Source organism: Chiloscyllium plagiosum, chromosome 20 (genome assembly GCF_004010195.1).
Source record: "Chiloscyllium plagiosum isolate BGI_BamShark_2017 chromosome 20, ASM401019v2, whole genome shotgun sequence".
Classification (NCBI taxonomy): Eukaryota; Metazoa; Chordata; class Chondrichthyes; order Orectolobiformes; family Hemiscylliidae; genus Chiloscyllium; species Chiloscyllium plagiosum.
This window is the reverse complement of record NC_057729.1, coordinates 21,961,276-21,979,632: the sequence shown is the minus strand read 5'-3', so window position 1 is coordinate 21,979,632 and position 18,357 is coordinate 21,961,276. Positions and strand designations below refer to the sequence as shown.

Sequence of the window (18,357 nt, the reverse complement as noted above, 5' to 3'; positions counted from 1 at the left end):
TGCACTAAAACCTGGTAGTACTGTGTCGTCAGGAATTGAATATATACTGACATGGAATAACGTGTTATCTTACTAGGGACTTTTTATTTCATAAATTATTTTCACCCATACACATTACACATTACACAATAGAAAACCATATCAGTGAATTCCAGCAAAAAGACAGACAGTAGTGTTGCACAATCCTAACTTCTGTACCAGCAAACTAACTTGCTGGCTTCATTGGATGCCACATAAACAGTTTAATAGTACACAATAAACTATATGAGTTTTGCACAGGGCTTTCAGTGAGGTGCAAACCAATCGTCTATGATGAAGCTGCGTAATTATGCTACACAATCAGTAAGTGAAAATGCTTGTCTCATTGGTCATGCATTTAATCTGTATCTGAGCAACACAGTAAGTGACATTGTAATGTTAGACAGGAATATATACAACCATTGAATTCGGAATGTAATGACCTTTGGCATCTCCTGGTAAAATTGCCTTGATGTTGCAAATTGGCTATGTTAGTAACAGGGAGGATGTGAGGACTGCAGATGCTGAGATCAGAGTCGAAAAGTGTGGCACTGGAAAAGCACAGCAGGTCAGGCAGTATCCGAGGAGTAGGAGAATTGACGTTTTGGGCATAAGCGCTTCATCAGAAATGTGGGGGGAGGAAGAGGGCTGAGAGAAAAATAGGAGGAGAGGGGTGTGAGGTTTGGGGCAAAGGTAGCTGGGAAGGCAATAGGGGGATGCAGGTGGGATGATGGTAGTGATAGGTTGGAGCGGAGGCTGGAGTGGATAACTAGAAAGGAAGATGGACAGTAGGACAGTTCAAGACGGCGGTGCCAAGTTGGAGGGTTAGATCTGTGTTGAGGTAGGGGGAGGGGAGATGAGGAAACTGGTGAAATTGACTTTGATATCCTATGGTTGGAGGGTGCCAAGGTGGAAGATGAGGCATTCTTTCTCCAGGGGTCAGGTGGCTAGGATTTGGCGATGGAGGAAGCCCTTGGCAGAGCAGAAGGGGGAGTCAAATTGGTCATCCACAAGAGGGTGGGGTTGTTTGATGCGTGTGACCCAGAGATGTTCTCTGAAACAATATGCGAGTTGGCGTCCTGTCTCCCCAGTGTAGAGGAGACCACATTGATATGGTTAGTAACAGTCTATTATCTGGTACAGTAAGCTAAGGTACTTGATCCAGGTCATTCATATGCAGGTGTGTCAAGCTCTGTAAGAATAGCTTGTGACTTGCTTGATATGCCTGATTCACCTTTAATCAACACAGCCATGAGAAAATTGCCTAAAACTAAATCAAAATTTCAAAAAAAATTTCTTTAACATTTAATAATAAAAATTGTAGAAATACAAAGTAAAGCTAACAAACGCCACTGCATAAGAAATATTTAAAACATTAAAGTAATGAAGGCCTTTGAGAACTATATCTCCTTGGGGCTTCCCTTTATTCTTACTGAAAATAGAGACACAGTACAGAAGCTTTTAGTCTTGGACTTAGCAGGACAAATGTAAGAATGTGAAATTTCAGGTCATCAAAACTTAGACCACAAGAGACAAACGGTTAGGTAGTATAACATCCTCTTATTAGCCAAAGTACTGACATCGAGAAAACAGTAGTAAATAATAGACTCTCCATGTTATTAGATAATTTTAAAAAAAGCAAGAGTTATTTTTGTTTACAGAGAATGGTCTCTGCATCATTACCATCAAATGAAAATGAGCCACATTTCAAACTTGACTGATTAACTTAAAGAGCTATTAGCACACACAGAATTGTTTAGCAAGTGCTAGGGAATCACATCCAACAGCCAATTTGGATTGTGTTAGTGATTCTGCAATATGACCTTCTTCTCACCAATATTTAACTTGTACTCCAATTTAAATAAGCTGCGGATTTTTTTTGTCATGTTCTGATCTTTGTAAAGAATAATCACTTTAAAAATGTAGCAGAAAGGATGACATACCTAGACTTCATGTTTTAAGGCTTTTACTTTACAAATGTTCACAGTGATATGAAGTAATATGGTATTTGCTGAGTTGAATGAAACTTAATTTGGAGAAAGATTAGCAGTAATTCATTTTAAATTATTTTGTTGACAAATTTTGGCCAGTGGAATGAAACAATTTTCCAAGTTATCCAGGTAGAAGAATCCAGCATCATTTTCAGCCATAACAATGGAATCAAGAGATGATGTTATGCTTTCACCACCATCATACTGATAAACATGGGGCTGATAATGTCCTTGTCGATCTTCCCTGGCATTGTAGTCATTCAGTTTCTGACAAATAAAGCAAATAAAAACTTGAAGTAAAATAATACATTTTAATCATTGAACATCTATGATTATTTTGCTATTCAAAATGTGTATATGTTATGTTAAACTCTCTTCACACCTCTCAAACAGCAATGGTTTATGCTGGGTGGACAGAATTCTAAACAGTAGGATTATAATATATTCAATCAATAACATTATGGTTTCTGCTACATAAAAATAAACAACCAAATCAAAACAACTCTGAGAAGCAAAATATTAACAAATAATCTGATAAGGAACTTCAAGTCTATGATCCAAAAAGTGTATTTTCTCAATAATGGCAACAATGAACAGATCATGTGTTGTTTACATTATGGTTTTTAATGTCAGAATTCTGAATTTTTATGTTGATTCCTTTGGGAGTTAAATGCTTCACTTAAAGTTGCCATATTCAAGAATGCAACCTCAATTATAGTTGAGGACTTCCTGATCTTTAAGGCACTGCTTGCCTTAACATTTCACCATTGGAAAGTGCCACCATTTACTTCATTTCTCTCCCTGACGTCATCAGTAGGACAATCCTAGGTTCTAATCAATGGTGCTGCTGGGAGAGGGGTGACTCAAAAGACAGAGGCATGTATAGATACTGTAAAAGAATCTGCAGCCAATACATGGGAAGGCAATGACGCGTGATTAGAAATATTTGCTTACATTCAAGCAATGCAATATATTGCTAAATCATTTGCTGGAGGATTTCAGAATTGGCTAAAAAGTAAATTTAAAAACTCAAATGATGTGAAAAGATGAAAGTGTATAAATTATTGCAACATATATTGTTACTGATATCCTTGAATGTTGTTTGTAATGAGTTAAATGATATGTTGTTGTCAGCAGTGATGAAAGGTGTAATATTTCAGGAAGGTAAAGCCTTTGTTTTATTTTTAAGGGATGTGGGTGTCACTGGCCAGGCCAGTATTCATTGCCCATCCCAAACTGCTCAGATGGCAGTTCAGAGACAACACTCTGCTATAGATCTGAAGTCACATGTAGGCCAAATCAAATAAGGGTGGCAGATTTTATTTCCTAAAGAATACTAGTGAATTAGAGCATTTCTACAACAATCAACAGTGGTTACATGGTTGTCATTAGGCTAACTTTAAATTCCAGATTTAAAAAAAACAATTTCACTACCTGAAATAGTTGTATTCAAACTCATGTCTCCAAAACCTAAGCCTGGATTTCTGGATTGCTAGTCCATAACATTACCACCACAATCTTTAATATATAAAATGCTTAAACAAACTGAATAAAATGGTTTAGTGTAATATGTTGAAAGCATTGAACTTAATTTGTTAGATACAACTTGTTTATTATAGAAGTATGTTTGGATATACCAATGGTTCAGTGCTGTGGAACTTTGAAAATATCGCCATTTCTCATAAAGAGCCAATAGTTATTTTTCCTGTTCCCTTACCTGATTCAGAAGCTCTTCAAATCTTGCCTTAAAAGTATCACAACGAGTTAAGTTATCCTGAAATATACATTTCAAAATAATTTAATCATCTCATTCCATATAACTAGCGTTCTCCCAAAAGATATGCTGAAATCTAACTTAATTTAACCATCTCCTACCCTAGATCATATCTTCCAAGAATCGGCCAAGTTACTAATTTAGGTAGACTACAGTCCATATTTTATGTGGTACATGTTCTCCTAGTGCTTCAAAAAGGCATCATTATTAGGATACTAATTGTATTTTGTAGACACAAAAAAGGTGTTGCTTTTTTAAATATTCCTTGCAATATTGAATTGCAGATCTACCCTGTCTACAGATGGTTTATAAAGGGGATGCCTGCTGGGTTTGACCACAAGATAAGTACTTGGAATGCTTGTAAGGTCTATTTGACACTTTATGTTAAAACTAGTGCATAAAGAAGAACAGATATACCCTCAACTTTGACTCATCAATCATGTTTATTGGTTGACACTACACTCAGCAAACAGAACATATTCATACTGTTGAATACTGGTGCAATACGGAATAAATTATCCATTATATAACGTGAAATGTTAGCCTCAAGGATTTTAACAATTTACAGTGATGTCACTCATATTGTAAAAGGAAGTTACATGTTATTTGTCATACAATTCATGATTCCAATATGTTCTCAGATTAAAGTTAATAATCACAAGATATGATTTGATTGTTTGTAATTGACTTAAGAAAATGATGCTAGTCTTCTTTTATAATTTAATTATGACCTTCACATGTGGAAAAGAGCAAATGCAGCATTTGCAGAAGACAAGAGAAAGATTTTTAGGAATGTCGTTGATAGATATTTGTTTCCTTGGAACTTGACTGACAACATTTTGTGGTCAAAAACAAACTTTGACAAGGGATTCCAGAATTAATTATAAATGACTGTTTTCCCTCCTGTCCCAGGGAGATGGTATGAACATAGATGTGATGATTTTTTCAAGAATCCTTTGCGTTCAGCATCACCAGATACCACAGTAAAAAGACTACACCTTCCCTACGATCAGAATTACTCCATTAGACTCACAGCATTTAATCCAAGGTTGCATAACCAGAGTTCACATTAATTAAGTCCTGTAATATTACAATAACTAATATGTACAGATTTTCTCTTCGTAGACAATAGAAACCAATTACATACCATCTATGTATAGGCATTCAGTTTAATTCCTTCTAGACCTCATAACCCATCAGTTTCACTGAACAAAACTCCTTGCTATGCTCCTATTGGTTGACCCAGGTTATTTCCACACAGTTCAGGAAATCTGTGCCCTTGATGTTAAATGCAGTATTGCTAGTAAAATCCTGAGTTAACTGGGGGATTTAAACTTTTAAACACTAACCTGACAGCTCCTTGGGGATTTCCTATTGACCTGCAAACATTCCTGGGTTAAATTGGGAAGTGAGTGGAAACATCTCAGTTGCTGACCTGACATCATGTGAGTCCTCTGCCAACATCCAAACCCATTTCCATTTCTGTACACCTTCCATTTAAAATTCTAGTAGAGCCCAAGTCCTTTTGTCCCACTGTTCTGGATGAGGTGAATAGCCCGAAATAGGTTTGCAGTATCTAATCCATCTAAAGCACCAAAATGAGCAAACATTTTACATTGAATCTTCTTTTTTATAGTCTGAACACATCCACATAAACTACCTTTAATATCCTATTCCTCCATCAACTCGTTATAGTTGTTGAGTCAAGAGTGTGGTGCTGGAAAAGCACAGCAGTTCAGGCAGCATCCAAGGAGCAGGAAAATCGACATTTCAGGCAAAAGCCCTCATTTGCCCAAAACGTCGATTTTCCTGCTCCTCGGATGCTGCCTGAACTGCTGTGCTTTTCCAGCACCATTCTAAACCTGACTCTAATCTCCAACATCTGCAGTCCTCACTTTCGCCGAGTTTTATCTGTTGTCATCTGAAATCCTTCAATAGTTATAATAAGATGTTTATTCTGTACTGACAGGAATTGCAGATAATTCTCTGAAAGTGGTAGTCCCACCAATTTTCGACCAATATTTGACCTGAATAATTCAAGCTCTTAGTAACTTGATTGTTAAAAGGTTTAGAGTTATAAGCTGGAGTATTTTATGAAATATATAATATAACATTATATAACATTATATAACATCATGAAAATAATTTGAGAATGAGAACAATCAATTTCCTCAGATCCCTAAAGTATTTTTGAAGTTTGGTCTCTCCTGCTGTGAAAACCCAGCCATGAAGAGCCAAATGTGATTTACAAAATCCATCACATAGGTTTGGAGAAGTGAAATAGGTATGAATGGGTTAAATTCATACAAGTGATAACCAAGAAACTTGTGTAAACAGTAAAGAATCTACACAATGGCTGTTGTTGTACTGCTTTCACTAGAAGGGAAATGATTTCTAAATGCAAATTATTTTTGAGAAAATGACAAAATACAGCGCATACTAAATTATAATTCATCATGTATTATCCAACTTGTATGATTTTAGAACTGCTACAAAAAAATTAAGAAAAACATTTCAAAGAGAACGGTATTAGAGTCATAGAGATGTACAGCATGGAAACAGACCATTCGGGCCAACTTATCCATGCCGACCTGATATCCCAACCCAAACTAATCCTATCTGCCAGCACCCGGCCCATATCCCTCCAAACCCTTCCTATTCATAGACCCATCCAGATGCCTTTTTAAATGTTGCAATTGTACCAGCCTCCACCACTTCCTCTGGCAGCTCATTCCATACAAGTACCAACTTCTGCGTGAAAAAGTTGCCCCTTTAGTTCTTTTTTATATCTTTCCTCTCTCACCCTAAACCTATACCCTCCAGTTCTGGACTCCCCGATCCCAGGGAAATGACTTTGTCTATTTATCTTATCCATGTCCCTCATGCTTTTATAAACGTCTACAAGGTCACCCCTCAGCCCCTGACGCTCCAGGGAAAACAGCCCCAGCTGTTCAGCCTCTCCCTGTAGCTCAAATCCTCCAATTCTGGCAACATCCTTGTTTATTTTTCTGAATTCTTTCAAGTTTCACAACACCTTTCTGATAGGTAGGAGACCAGAATTGCATGCAATATTCCAACAGTGGCCTAACCAATGTCCTGTACAAAATGACCTCCCAACTCTTGTACTCAATACTCTGACTAATAAAAGAAAACATACCAAATGCCTTCTTCACTATCCTATCGACCTGTGACTCCTCTTTCAAGGAGCTGTGAACCTTCACTCCAAGATCTCTTTGTTCAGCAAAACTCCCTAGGACCTTACCATTAAGAGTAGAAGTCCAGCTAAGATTTGCTTTCCCAAAATGCAGCACCTCGCATTTATCTGAATTAAACTCCACCAAGACCCTCTGTCTTCTACCTTTGAGCTAGTTCTGTATCCAAATGGCGAGTTGACTCTGTATTCCATGCGATCTAACATTGTTAACCAGTCTCTCGTTGGGAACCTTGTCGAATGCCTTACTGAAGTCCATATAGATCACGTCCACTGCTCTGCCTTAATCAATTCTCTTTGTTATTTCTTCAAAAAACTCAATCAATTTGTGAGACATGATTTTCCACACACAAAGCCATGTTGACTATCCCTAATCAGTCCTTGTCTTTCCAAATACATGTACATCTAGTCCCTCAGGATTCTCTCCAACAACTTGCCCCCCACCAACATCGGGCTCACTGGTCTATCGTTCCGTAGCTTGTCCTTACCACATTTCTTAAACCATGGCACCACGTTAGCCAACCTCCAGTCTTCCAGCACCTCACCTGTGACTATCGATGATACAAATATCTCAGTAAGAGGCCTAGCAATCACTTCCCCAGCTTCCCACAGAGTTCTGGGTTACACCTGATTAGGTCCTGGGGATTTATCCACTTTTACGCATTTCAATACATCCAGCACCTCCTCCTCTGTAATATGGATATTTTTCATGATGTCACCATCCATTTCCCTACATCCTGTATCTTCCATCTCCTTTTCCATAATAAGTACTGATGCAAAATACTCGTTTAGTATCTCCCCCATCTCCTGCGGCTCCACACAAAGGCTGCCTTGCTGATCTTTGAGGGGCCCTATTCTCTCCCTAGTTACCCTTTTGTCCTTGATGTATGTGTAAAATCTCTTTGGATTCTCCATTTTTCTGTATTCTTCATTAAAGAACATGCGCAGAAATAAATATACTTCTAACTGCAGCTGATTTATGTAATCATTTTTTACTGGAAACTGAAACAGTGCAAATGGACTGTACCATCTTGGTATGAATAGCAGCTTTCTAGGTAAGCTGACAGGCAACAGTAAGGGCACTAGATGAGTTTAACTGGTGAGAGGATTATAACTATATTCTTGGGAGAGCATTACAGATTTGTAATTTGTGTCCACTGCCACTTTGCGATTGTACTTTAGCAAAGCTGGTAATCTGTTGGGTGGAGATTGCTAGACTGCTTTGAGACCATGCAAATTCATTTTTTTAACACTGGTACCAGGAACAAAGGCAGCAACACTTTACATATCCGTGAGAGCCAGCCATGGCAGAAAGTTGATCTTTCCTGACTTCAGACATTCCATTACTGCACTCAGAATCTGAGCAATTCCCTGTGTGTTCTATGTTATAGAGCTATCAACTATCACACATGACATTGTGGTTCTGATTATGTTGACCACATGCAGATGGTTTCCAATCTCTGCACAAAATCCTATGCCAGGTTGGTGCCAGATTCTTAATGCTCCTCAACAGCAACAACAGGATTTCAGCAGCTTTCCAATGTGCCACGCATCTCTGGTTGTGTGACCATTAGCTTTCTTCTTGTAACCCAACTATTGAACGGCTGACCCTACTTTTACAACACAACTCATGTACCTTCCTTCTTTTGATGAGATCATACTTGGGCACTTGAACCCTGGGTCTAGCTGCAACACACCTCTGCCTGATGTCTCGTCAGGTGCAGATCTCACCTCTACACTATTTGTTAAATTGCAGCAGTGTCAGATTCAGAGCTCGCTGCTGTCAGTGTGAGATATAATAAAAGTGTTTCAGTCCTGGTCCCCTTCCGCTCTTGCAAATCCACTGTGTTACAGTTCTTGGAGAAAGGAGTATTGAATCGAATTGAATCAAATTGAATCGAATTGAATCGAATCGAATCGAATCGAATCGAATCGAATCGAGTTGAATTTATTGACATATGTGCCGAGGCACAGTGAAAGGCTTTGTCTTGCGAGCAATACAGGCAGATCATAGATAGTAAAAAAAATAGGTAAACAGCGGCTAAAACAAAAGCACAGGTACAGTCGAAAAATAAGAATTTCTGAGTCCATTCAGTATTCTATCAACAGAAACTGTTGTGAAATGTGTGTGTGTGTGTGTGTTCAGACTTCTGTACCTTCTCCTCAATGGTAGAGGTTGCAGAAAAACATTGCCAGAGTGGGATGGATCTTTAAAAATGCTGGCGGCCTTTTCTTGACAATGGGCCTGGTAGATGGATTCTATAGATGGGAGGTTGGCCTTTGTGATTGTCTGGGCCGAGTTCACCACTCTCTGTAACCATCTCCGATCTTGAATGGTACAGTTGCCATACCAGGTCGTGATACATCCAGACAGAATGCTCTCAATGGCGCACATATACAACCTGGCAAAGGTTTTCACTGTCATGCCAAATTTCCTCAGCTGCCTGAGAAAGAAGAGACATTGTCAGGCCTTTGTAACCTGTGCATCCACTTGAAGAGTCCAAGAAAACTTGTGTGGATGACCACTCCCAGAAACTTGACACTCTCCACTCGTTCCACCTCTGCACTGTTAATTGTAGGGGGTCATGAGTAACATAATGCTGAAAGTCAATAATGAGTTCCTTGGTGTTGCCGGCATTGAGAGCTAGGTTGTTCTCAGTGCACCATTTTTCCAGATCTTCCACCTCCCATCTATAGTCTATTCGTCGCCATCTGGGATTTGACCAACTATGGTGGTGTAATCAGTGAACTTGTAAATGGCATTAGTCTGGTATTTGGCGACGCAATCATGGGTATACAGTGAGTACAGTAGGGGGCTGAGTACACACCCCTGGGGGTCTCCAGTGTTCAGTGTTAGTGAGGATGAAATATTGAAAAACAATCTTCACTGATTGTGGTCTGTGGGTCAGGAAACTAAGGATCCAGTTGCAGAGAGTGGATCTTAGTCCAAGATTACTAAGTTTAGTAATCAGTCTGGAGGGGATAATAGTGTTGAAGGCTGAACTGTAGTCAATGAGTAGGATTCTTACATAGCTGTTTTCGATGTCAAGATGTTTTAGGGAGGAATGAAGGGCAAGTGATATGGCATCTGACCTGGATCTGTTGGTCCAATAGGCAAATTGGAATGAGTCAAGAGTAGTGGGGAGGCTGGAATTGATTAATGCCATGACCAGCCTTTCAAAGCACTTCATGACTACTGAAGTTAGGGGCACTGAGTGGTAGTCATTGAGACGTGCTGCATGAGCCTTCTTAGGCACAGGGATGATGTTGGCTCTCTTGAAACAGGCAGGGACAGTGGCCTGCTGCAGGGAGAGGTTAAAGATGTCCGAGAAGATCTCTGCCAGTTGATCTGCGCATGCTCTGAGTGCACGGCCTGGTACTCTGGTCCCATCGCTTTCCTTGGATTCACACGAGACCAGAATTATGTTAAAGTATCCAATTATATCATTTGCAGCTTGTAAGTCAGAAAATGCAGGATGGGAGGGGAAGTAAGCTGTAATAATTGGACTTAAATGTGATGACACTGTCACCTTCAATATTTCAGACCCAGTGCTCATCCCAGTCTCAGTTATCGGTACTCCAGTGTACCATCTTCTCCTGCCTCTTTTCATGTATCAACATTTATTTCAGGACAGAACCTGTCAGAGATTGTGCTAATAGTACTGTGATCATCATTATTGAATAGTTGCCCATATTTGCAAGCTGCGAGCTGCAGAGGTGATATTTTATCTTTTCCTAAATGTAGGAGGGAGTGGTGAAATACTTGAATGTCAGGTGTGAGCACTGGCTGATAGATTTGGTTAGTGAATGACTGATAAGGAGAATGGTACGCTGAAAACAGTCATGCAGATTATGGGTTGGGCATTTACATGCACTGACTGTGACCATTCATGTCAGATCATTGAACTATTTGTGACACTGAATCCACCTTCTTGGGGCTGGTCTCTTTTCTCCTCTGTTGAATTATGTGTTTGCTGTCGAAATAAAGGTGTTGAAGTCCATGGAATTTTCTGCAAGAACTTTTTACTTACAGTTTGATCTACACGCACAATGGGCAGAGTTTTCAAACATGCCCAGAGCTTTTAGAATGGCAAACAGGGGATTTAATTGAATGGGAAGCAAAAATTCATTTTCAGACAGTAGGTTAAAGTTTTGCTATTAAGTTCTCAGAGACTTTCAGGGTGGTTCAGTTTCCTGACCATAAATTGCCAATGTATTTTGTATTAATTAGCATGTCACAAATACCAGCTACTGGAGTTATGATCACAGGCACAATTCTGTTAGCCAAAACCAAAAAGCATACATGTTCACAAATCTAATGGTATGAGGCACGTTCCTGACAAGCTGGATTGCTTCTTTTAAACTCTGGTGAGTACACACTGCTCTAAATTACTTCCTTTATGAACAGAATACTTCTTTGTGTAAATACTTTCATGTAAGGACTAAAGTCTCACCTGTTCAAGAAACTCACGAGAAATCTCATTCATATGGAGTTCTTGCAGTTAAATGCATATCTGGCAAATATGGATTGTTCTATGATGCCATACACCTGTGTCACCAAGTAGCCTCTGCCCAGTTCATGAAACAGCTATGAAGTCACATGCCAAAGCCAGATCATCAGACAGATCTTGGGCAGCCTCTCCTGCACTCTCTACAGTCTGCGGATGATCTGGCAGATATTTCCCTGCTTGCCTATGCACCTCCAACATTTCATTGATGACTAGTCCAGAGTCTCATTAGCTATACTTACCTTAGCAAGCGCTTATTCTATCACGTCCCCTGAATGTCAAAGTGCTTAGCTGTTTATTCCACCTCAAGTTGCAGGTACATGTCAGCCAGAATGTGACCTCAAGCACACTCTCGGCACATTAGCCACTGAAGTGAATGCCTCTGACTTAGTGGAGGTTGTGGTGGTTGGCCTTGATCCTCTGAGGGATCTTCACGTTTATTAAGACATATTTGACTGATGGGCAACTGGTTTTAGTTGTTGAAAGATTTATGACTGGATGGCTGGACATATCTAACCACATCTTCTGCATAGGGCCTTTCCCTTGCTGGTCTGCAAACTGCATTGCCCCCTCGTCCAAGCTGATGAGGACTCTTATATCAGACATAATCCTTGTAGCCATTTTTTTAGGACAGTTGCGTTTTGCTCACAAAAAGAAATGTGCACCATGACCTATTCACATCATTCATTTACTTTTCATTAATTACATCTACTTGTTTATTTTAAGATTGTTGCTGCACCAGAGGTGCCGAAGATTTGATTTTCAATTAGTCTTGAATTAACTAACGTATAATATACTCGAGTAGAAGTTGATCTCATGTAAAAGTCAACCCCTTATTTTTGGCCGAAAGATCTGGAATTTTCCATATAGCTCATGAAAAAGTCGACCCGAGTTCTTCACAGATATCAGATCAACATTTGTGAGTCAAAGTATTATCCTGTACATAAATGTTACGATAAGGAAATGAAGTTTTTTGTGTTGTTATGTGTTTTGATGTATAATTCACATTAATTTAGCGCAAAGGTTTAAAACACATCAGATCAGAGTTAAGTGACAATCTCTGTTTGTGTGCAGCTCAGCTGAGCTCAGTTCCCCTGTAGCACTCATGGAATACAGTCATATACCCTGCTGAGGTTTTGAAATTTCTTCATCATTTTGTGTAAAAATGCCTTCCAGAAAAAAAACAAAAAATATGCAACAGCATTTAAACTGGAAGTTATTGGAGTTGCAGAGAAAACAAATAACTGTGTAGCAGCAAGAGAACTTTATGTTTCAGAGAAACTTGTGAGAGACTGGAGAAAAATATCAAACCAAATTCAGACAATGCTAAAATGAAAGTGTGCCAACAGAGGTGAACCTAGCAAGTGGCCACAATTGGAGAAAAATGTTGCTGAGTGGGTACTTGAAAATCATCAAAATGGAAAATGTGTTAGTCATGAAGCCATCCGAATCCATACACAAAACAAAGAAGGATGGAATTTCGGATTTTAAAGCAAGTGCTGGGTGGTGCACAAGATTCATGAAAATGTATGGCTTAGTGCTTCGGCAGAGAACTCAGATTGCACAAAAGCTGCCTGCTGAACTAGATGGTAAGATATTGCAGTTTTACTAGTTTGTAATCAGAAATCAGCAATTTTAAGTTAGGATGTAACATTTAATATAATTTAAAGCCATATTATATTTCTACTTCACTTTTTGTATGTATAAATAAAAGCATAATAATTCATTTTTGTTTCTATTGTCTTTATCCAGTAATTACCGTAACTCTTTTTTTTATTTGTTTAAAAATCAGTTGGGCTTCTGCTAATGATGTGGTACTTTGGACTGTAGCATGAATTTAAGCCCCTCATGTAATAGTTGACCCCATAAATTTAACCTTAAAAAGTAATTTTAAAAATTTGACTTTTCCATGTGTATATACGGTAATTTACAATAGTTGGCATACTATGATAGCTACGTTGAAATGGATTTCAGGTTTAAACATGACTGGATTCTTTTGTTTTTCTACCTAGACAAGCAACAAGCGCCATCCAACCACATATAACAAGATTGACAACTTGAATGAAGCGCGATTGATAAAATTTGAGATTTTCTCAATCTCCCGCAGAAAACTTCACAGACCATTGCACCATATACCTCCCTTCATTCTTCTCTCGAAAAGCACCTCATTATATTGTCCATCTGAACTGCCAATAGAAGCACTGATACTTATTGTTATGCCACCATTCATTCCTAACAACTAAGGCACAGTTGTTTGTGTTTTAACTTCTGCGATTTATGAAGTCATGTTGTATATATATTTAAAAAGGGCTGAACCTTTTACTGTTTTGGTTAAATGGTGAATCTTTTTTTTGGAGGTCTTCTTGTCACCCAGCCTTATATGATCAATTGTTATATCTTAGCAAATTCACCGCATTAAGTTACTACCCTACCAATCCTATCTTATCAGGCATTGTTCTTGAAATAATTCAACACTTACTAGATATCTGCCGAAAGAGCAGCACCCCTCCCACCCACACCAAATTTGAGTGGCTTCTGTGCACATGGACAAGCAAAAGCAATCCACTGCCAATGCAATGGCAGAGTAGCCATATTGTTATGGACCCTCAAAACATTTTAAGAAAGTTACCAAGAGCCGAACTTTGCTGCTGTTTTAAGCAGGTGTAACACAGATATTCCAGGAGGGATGCAGCTAGTCAAGCCACTTAGTCTTAAACAAAACAGAATTTATTTACAAGATTACTAAATGAAGCACAAACAAAAGAGAACTGAATACAGAATAATTTAACCTAACCAAAAACCCAACAGATTATCCCCACTTAATGATGTTTTCCTAATACTTGCAACAATTCCCATAAACATCCCTTGCCACAAAAGCTAAAATCAGACAGGGTCTTACAGCAGAGATGTCAGTGATGGAGTATCAGCATGGACCTGCTTCTCTGGGTCCAGCAGAATTTCCCACACTATTGCTCAATCTCAAACTGCTTCTTCCCCGTGCCAGGGACCTGGGTTCGATTCCAGCCTTGGGACAACTGTCTGTGTGGAGTTTGCACATTCTCCCCACATCTGTGTGGGTTTCCTCCGAGTGCTCCGGTTTCCTCCCACAGTCCAAAGATATGCAGGTCAGGTAAATTGGCCATGCTAAATTGCCCATAGTGTTCAGGGATGTGTAGGTAAAGTGCACTAATCAGGGGAAATGTAGAATAATAGGGTAGGGGAATGGGTCTGGGTGGGATACTCTTTGGAGAGTTGGTGTGGACTTGTTGGGCTAAAATTTCCACACTGTAGGGATTCTATGATCTATTCTTTGAAAAGCACAGCTGGTCAGGCAGCATCTGAGGAACAGGAGAGTCAATGTTTCAAGCATGAGCTCTTCATCAAGAATGAGCTCTTCATCTTCCTGACTCTCCTGCTCCTTGATGCTGCCTGACCGGCTGTGCTTTTCCAGTGCCACAATAATTGTGAAGGGGCAACTAAAAATGTAAGGATGGCAGACAGTAAAGCATGGGAAGGCAGAAGTTACTACAGGAAGTGGGACACCAAATATAATCATGACTATTGCGTTGACATTAGGACAGTGAACTTCTTTGGTTTGCATAAGTAAGCTATGAACATGGGACCCAGGGTTAACATAGAGTGATGAATACTTAAATGAAAGTGTTAGCTGGAAACATGTAAAAGGAATATTAGCGTCAACCTGGTAAAGCTCCCGTACAGGACAACTTGTATGTCAACTAGCATAAGCAGGAAGCAATAGATAGAGCTAAGCGATCACACAACCAAAGAATCAGATCTAAGCTCTTCAGCCCTTTCACATCCAGTAGTGAATGGTGGTATTCAATTAAACAGCTCACTGGAGGAGGAGACTCCACAAATATCCCCAGCCTCACTAATGGAAGATTGCACAAGGTTCAGCATCATTTGCAACTCCTCAGATATTGAAGCAGTCCACATTCAAATACATCAAGATCTGGGCAATATCCTGGCTTGAGCTGACAAATGGTGAGTAACATTTGCACTACACAAGTGCCAGGCAATGTCCATCTCCAATAAGAGACAATATTGCCATCACTCATTGACATTCAATGGTGTTACTATCACTGAATTCCTCCATGTTACAAGATTCCCAGCAGAAATCAACTAAATATTCTTAGACAGCATTTTCCAAGCTCATGACCACTTCCATTGAGAAGGACAAGAGCAACAAATACCTGGGAACACAACCACCTGCGAATTCCCCTCCAAGCCATTCACTATCCTGAACCGGAAATATATTACTGTTCCTTCACTGTCTCTGGAGCTAAAATCCTGGAATTCCCTTCCTAAGGACATTGTGGTCAATTCACAGCACATGTACTGTAGTGATTCAAGAAGGTAGTTTACCTCCATCTTCTCAAGAGCAATTAGGGACAGGTAATGAATATTGGCCAGCCAGCAAAAAGCATCCCATGAATGATTTTTAAAAAATTAAAAATCTTTTTGGGGAACAGGTGAGGGGAGTGTCCCCTAGCTTGACAGACAGAGCCTCCAGCTTTCTCTGCAAAGTGCTACATTTGTAGTTTTCTATCCTGATCTGAATTGCACAAAAGAAATGAAAACTAGCTGCAACTATACCCTGACTGGACAGAGAAAGTCTTTATTTTCCACTCTGAGGAAGTGAACTCTGTTTGTCAACAATGTGGTGCCCTTCAAAAGTCAATTGCATTTATCAGGCCTTCACACAGTATAGCTTAAAGACATCTGTAATCATTGAACTCTGTATGTGAACCGCATATAGTGACCAATTAAATGGGATACAAATCCTGGTCATAAGCAATCTTGAGCACATCATTGGTCATTAAACGTTGATCAGAGCCATCCCTGCAAAGCAGAAGTAATTACACATGATGTAAAAAGTGTCATCTGTGAGCCATAATTCAGAAAGATAATCCATGATCTCACACTGCATAAGGGGACAGAATTTATTTCCTCTGTAAGTATTTGGCAATATTCTCCTGTGTGAAATTCTCCTTTCTAAAATGTTGTGAAGGATAGGTGATAGGTGATCGGAATAGTGTTTCAATAGTCCTACTACATCAGCAATCTCCCACTGTATTTGTGCAGTGTGGTTTGTGTTGCATACATTACAATAAATTCCAATATGTCAAATGTATATAGACGAGCACTCTATGGCCCTCTTTATCAGAGTCCACCATGTTTCACTATATCCAGGACTAGATAAACTGCCATTTGTGAGATATGTAAATGCTGACTGCTTATATTATGAAGAAACTGTTTTGTGTTTGATATTCCTCATACACATCCACTGGAACCATGATCAATGGACACCATGACAGTTTTGGCCTCAATACAATAAAGACACAGAGAGGTTGAGAAGGAACCAAACCATCAGTGCATCCAAGATGACCAGCAAACTCCAGTGGCTGCTGAACAGTTTTCACATGAAGGAATCACAGCTAAAGGTCCCCTGAGGATATGGAGGTACTAGAGACTCAACATCTAACAGCCTCAATGCCATTTCCTCCAGATAAGTAAGACCCAATGCCAATGAAGAGCAAAAATGTCCCAGGACACCATCACAGAATTGTGTCACCTCTTGGAGCAAGACTTACAGAAGATACAGAGAGAAAGACAGAGAGGGGATTGGATCTCTAAAACTGAGACATCGCCATTAAACTAAGAGTAACTACAATGAAGATTAATAACATCTTATTATTTGGAAAGCCATTCTAACGTGGAAGAACAATGCATTAATTATAGAGTCATGGAGTCATAGAGATGTACAGCACAGAAACAGACCCTTTGGTTCAACTCGTCCATGCTGACCAGATATCCTAAATTAATCTAGTTCCACTTGCCAGCATTTGGTCTATATCCCTCTAAACCCATCTATTCATTTGTCCAACCAGGTTGCCTTGTAAATGTTGTAATTTGTCCACCCCATCACTTCTTCTGGCAGCTTATTCCACACATGCACTACCTTTGCATGAAAACGTTGCCCCCAGGTGTCATTTAAATCTCTTCCCTCTCATCCGAAACCAATGCCCTCTAGTTTCAGACTCCCCTAACCTTTGATTTGTTTTCTTATATTGTGAGCAGCAAGAAGGGGAAAACATAATTATAGTTTCATTTTTGAGTTCTGTTATGGTTACAAAAGTCATTTTAAAACCCTGAGATGAGTAATTTATTCTATTAGCAACTAGGGTGAGAGTGAAAACAAACTGATATTGCCTAACATCAGGAATTTAGTATCACCCAAAGACAAACATCCAGTAGACCAGGTAATGTGTGCAGTTTCATTAAGACAAAATGTGGTACTGGTTAGGTAATGTCCAAAAACTGGTGTCAGGCAAATCACTTAAAACCAGAAGAAGAAAATCACTTGTGGCTGATGATATGGAAAGGCCATGTGCTAGCTCTGAAATTGTTTAGAAGTCAGTAAGAAGAACATTGCACAGACTGATTACAGCCATGCCAGCTGAACAAGGAACTTTAAAATGGGGACAGGGTAATGCTTCCCTGAGGCTTGAGTGTCTGTAAAGATATCGTTGAGAGTAAAAGGATTGAATTTGTATTTCTAACGTTTGCAATAAGTCCATTTCAACCACTTCTTATATGTTGTAAAGTGGTTATGTTTGTTTCCCCCTTTTCAGTATGATAACTTTATTTAAAAATACTTTGGCAGCCTCTTGAGATTATAGTCAGTAACTGATCACCATGGAAAACAAAAAGAAAAATAAAACTTTGTAGTTTATAACACTAAGTTCCACTTTGGAATCTCACTTTTCCTTTATTACAATCAATCGAAAATCATAACACACACGACATAACAGATATTGTTCAATTCCTTCA

General features: G+C 39.2%; 1 protein-coding gene across 4 annotated transcripts in view; it reads right to left on the bottom strand.

Annotated features, from left to right (window-relative positions):
* Positions 1 to 821: 821 nt before the first annotated feature.
* The window catches only part of LOC122560073 (cadherin-like protein 26), a 77,532-nt gene continuing 59,996 nt past the window's right edge, over positions 822 to 18,357 (bottom strand). For all 4 annotated transcript variants that reach the window (XM_043710283.1, XM_043710285.1, XM_043710284.1 and 1 more), the window contains 2 exons: positions 3,727 to 3,783; positions 822 to 2,276 (listed from right to left, as the gene is read on the bottom strand). In XM_043710283.1, coding sequence (XP_043566218.1) covers positions 2,073 to 2,276; positions 3,727 to 3,783 — 261 coding nt within the window. In that variant the 3' untranslated portion in view covers positions 822 to 2,072. The remainder of the gene's footprint in view (positions 2,277 to 3,726; positions 3,784 to 18,357) is intronic.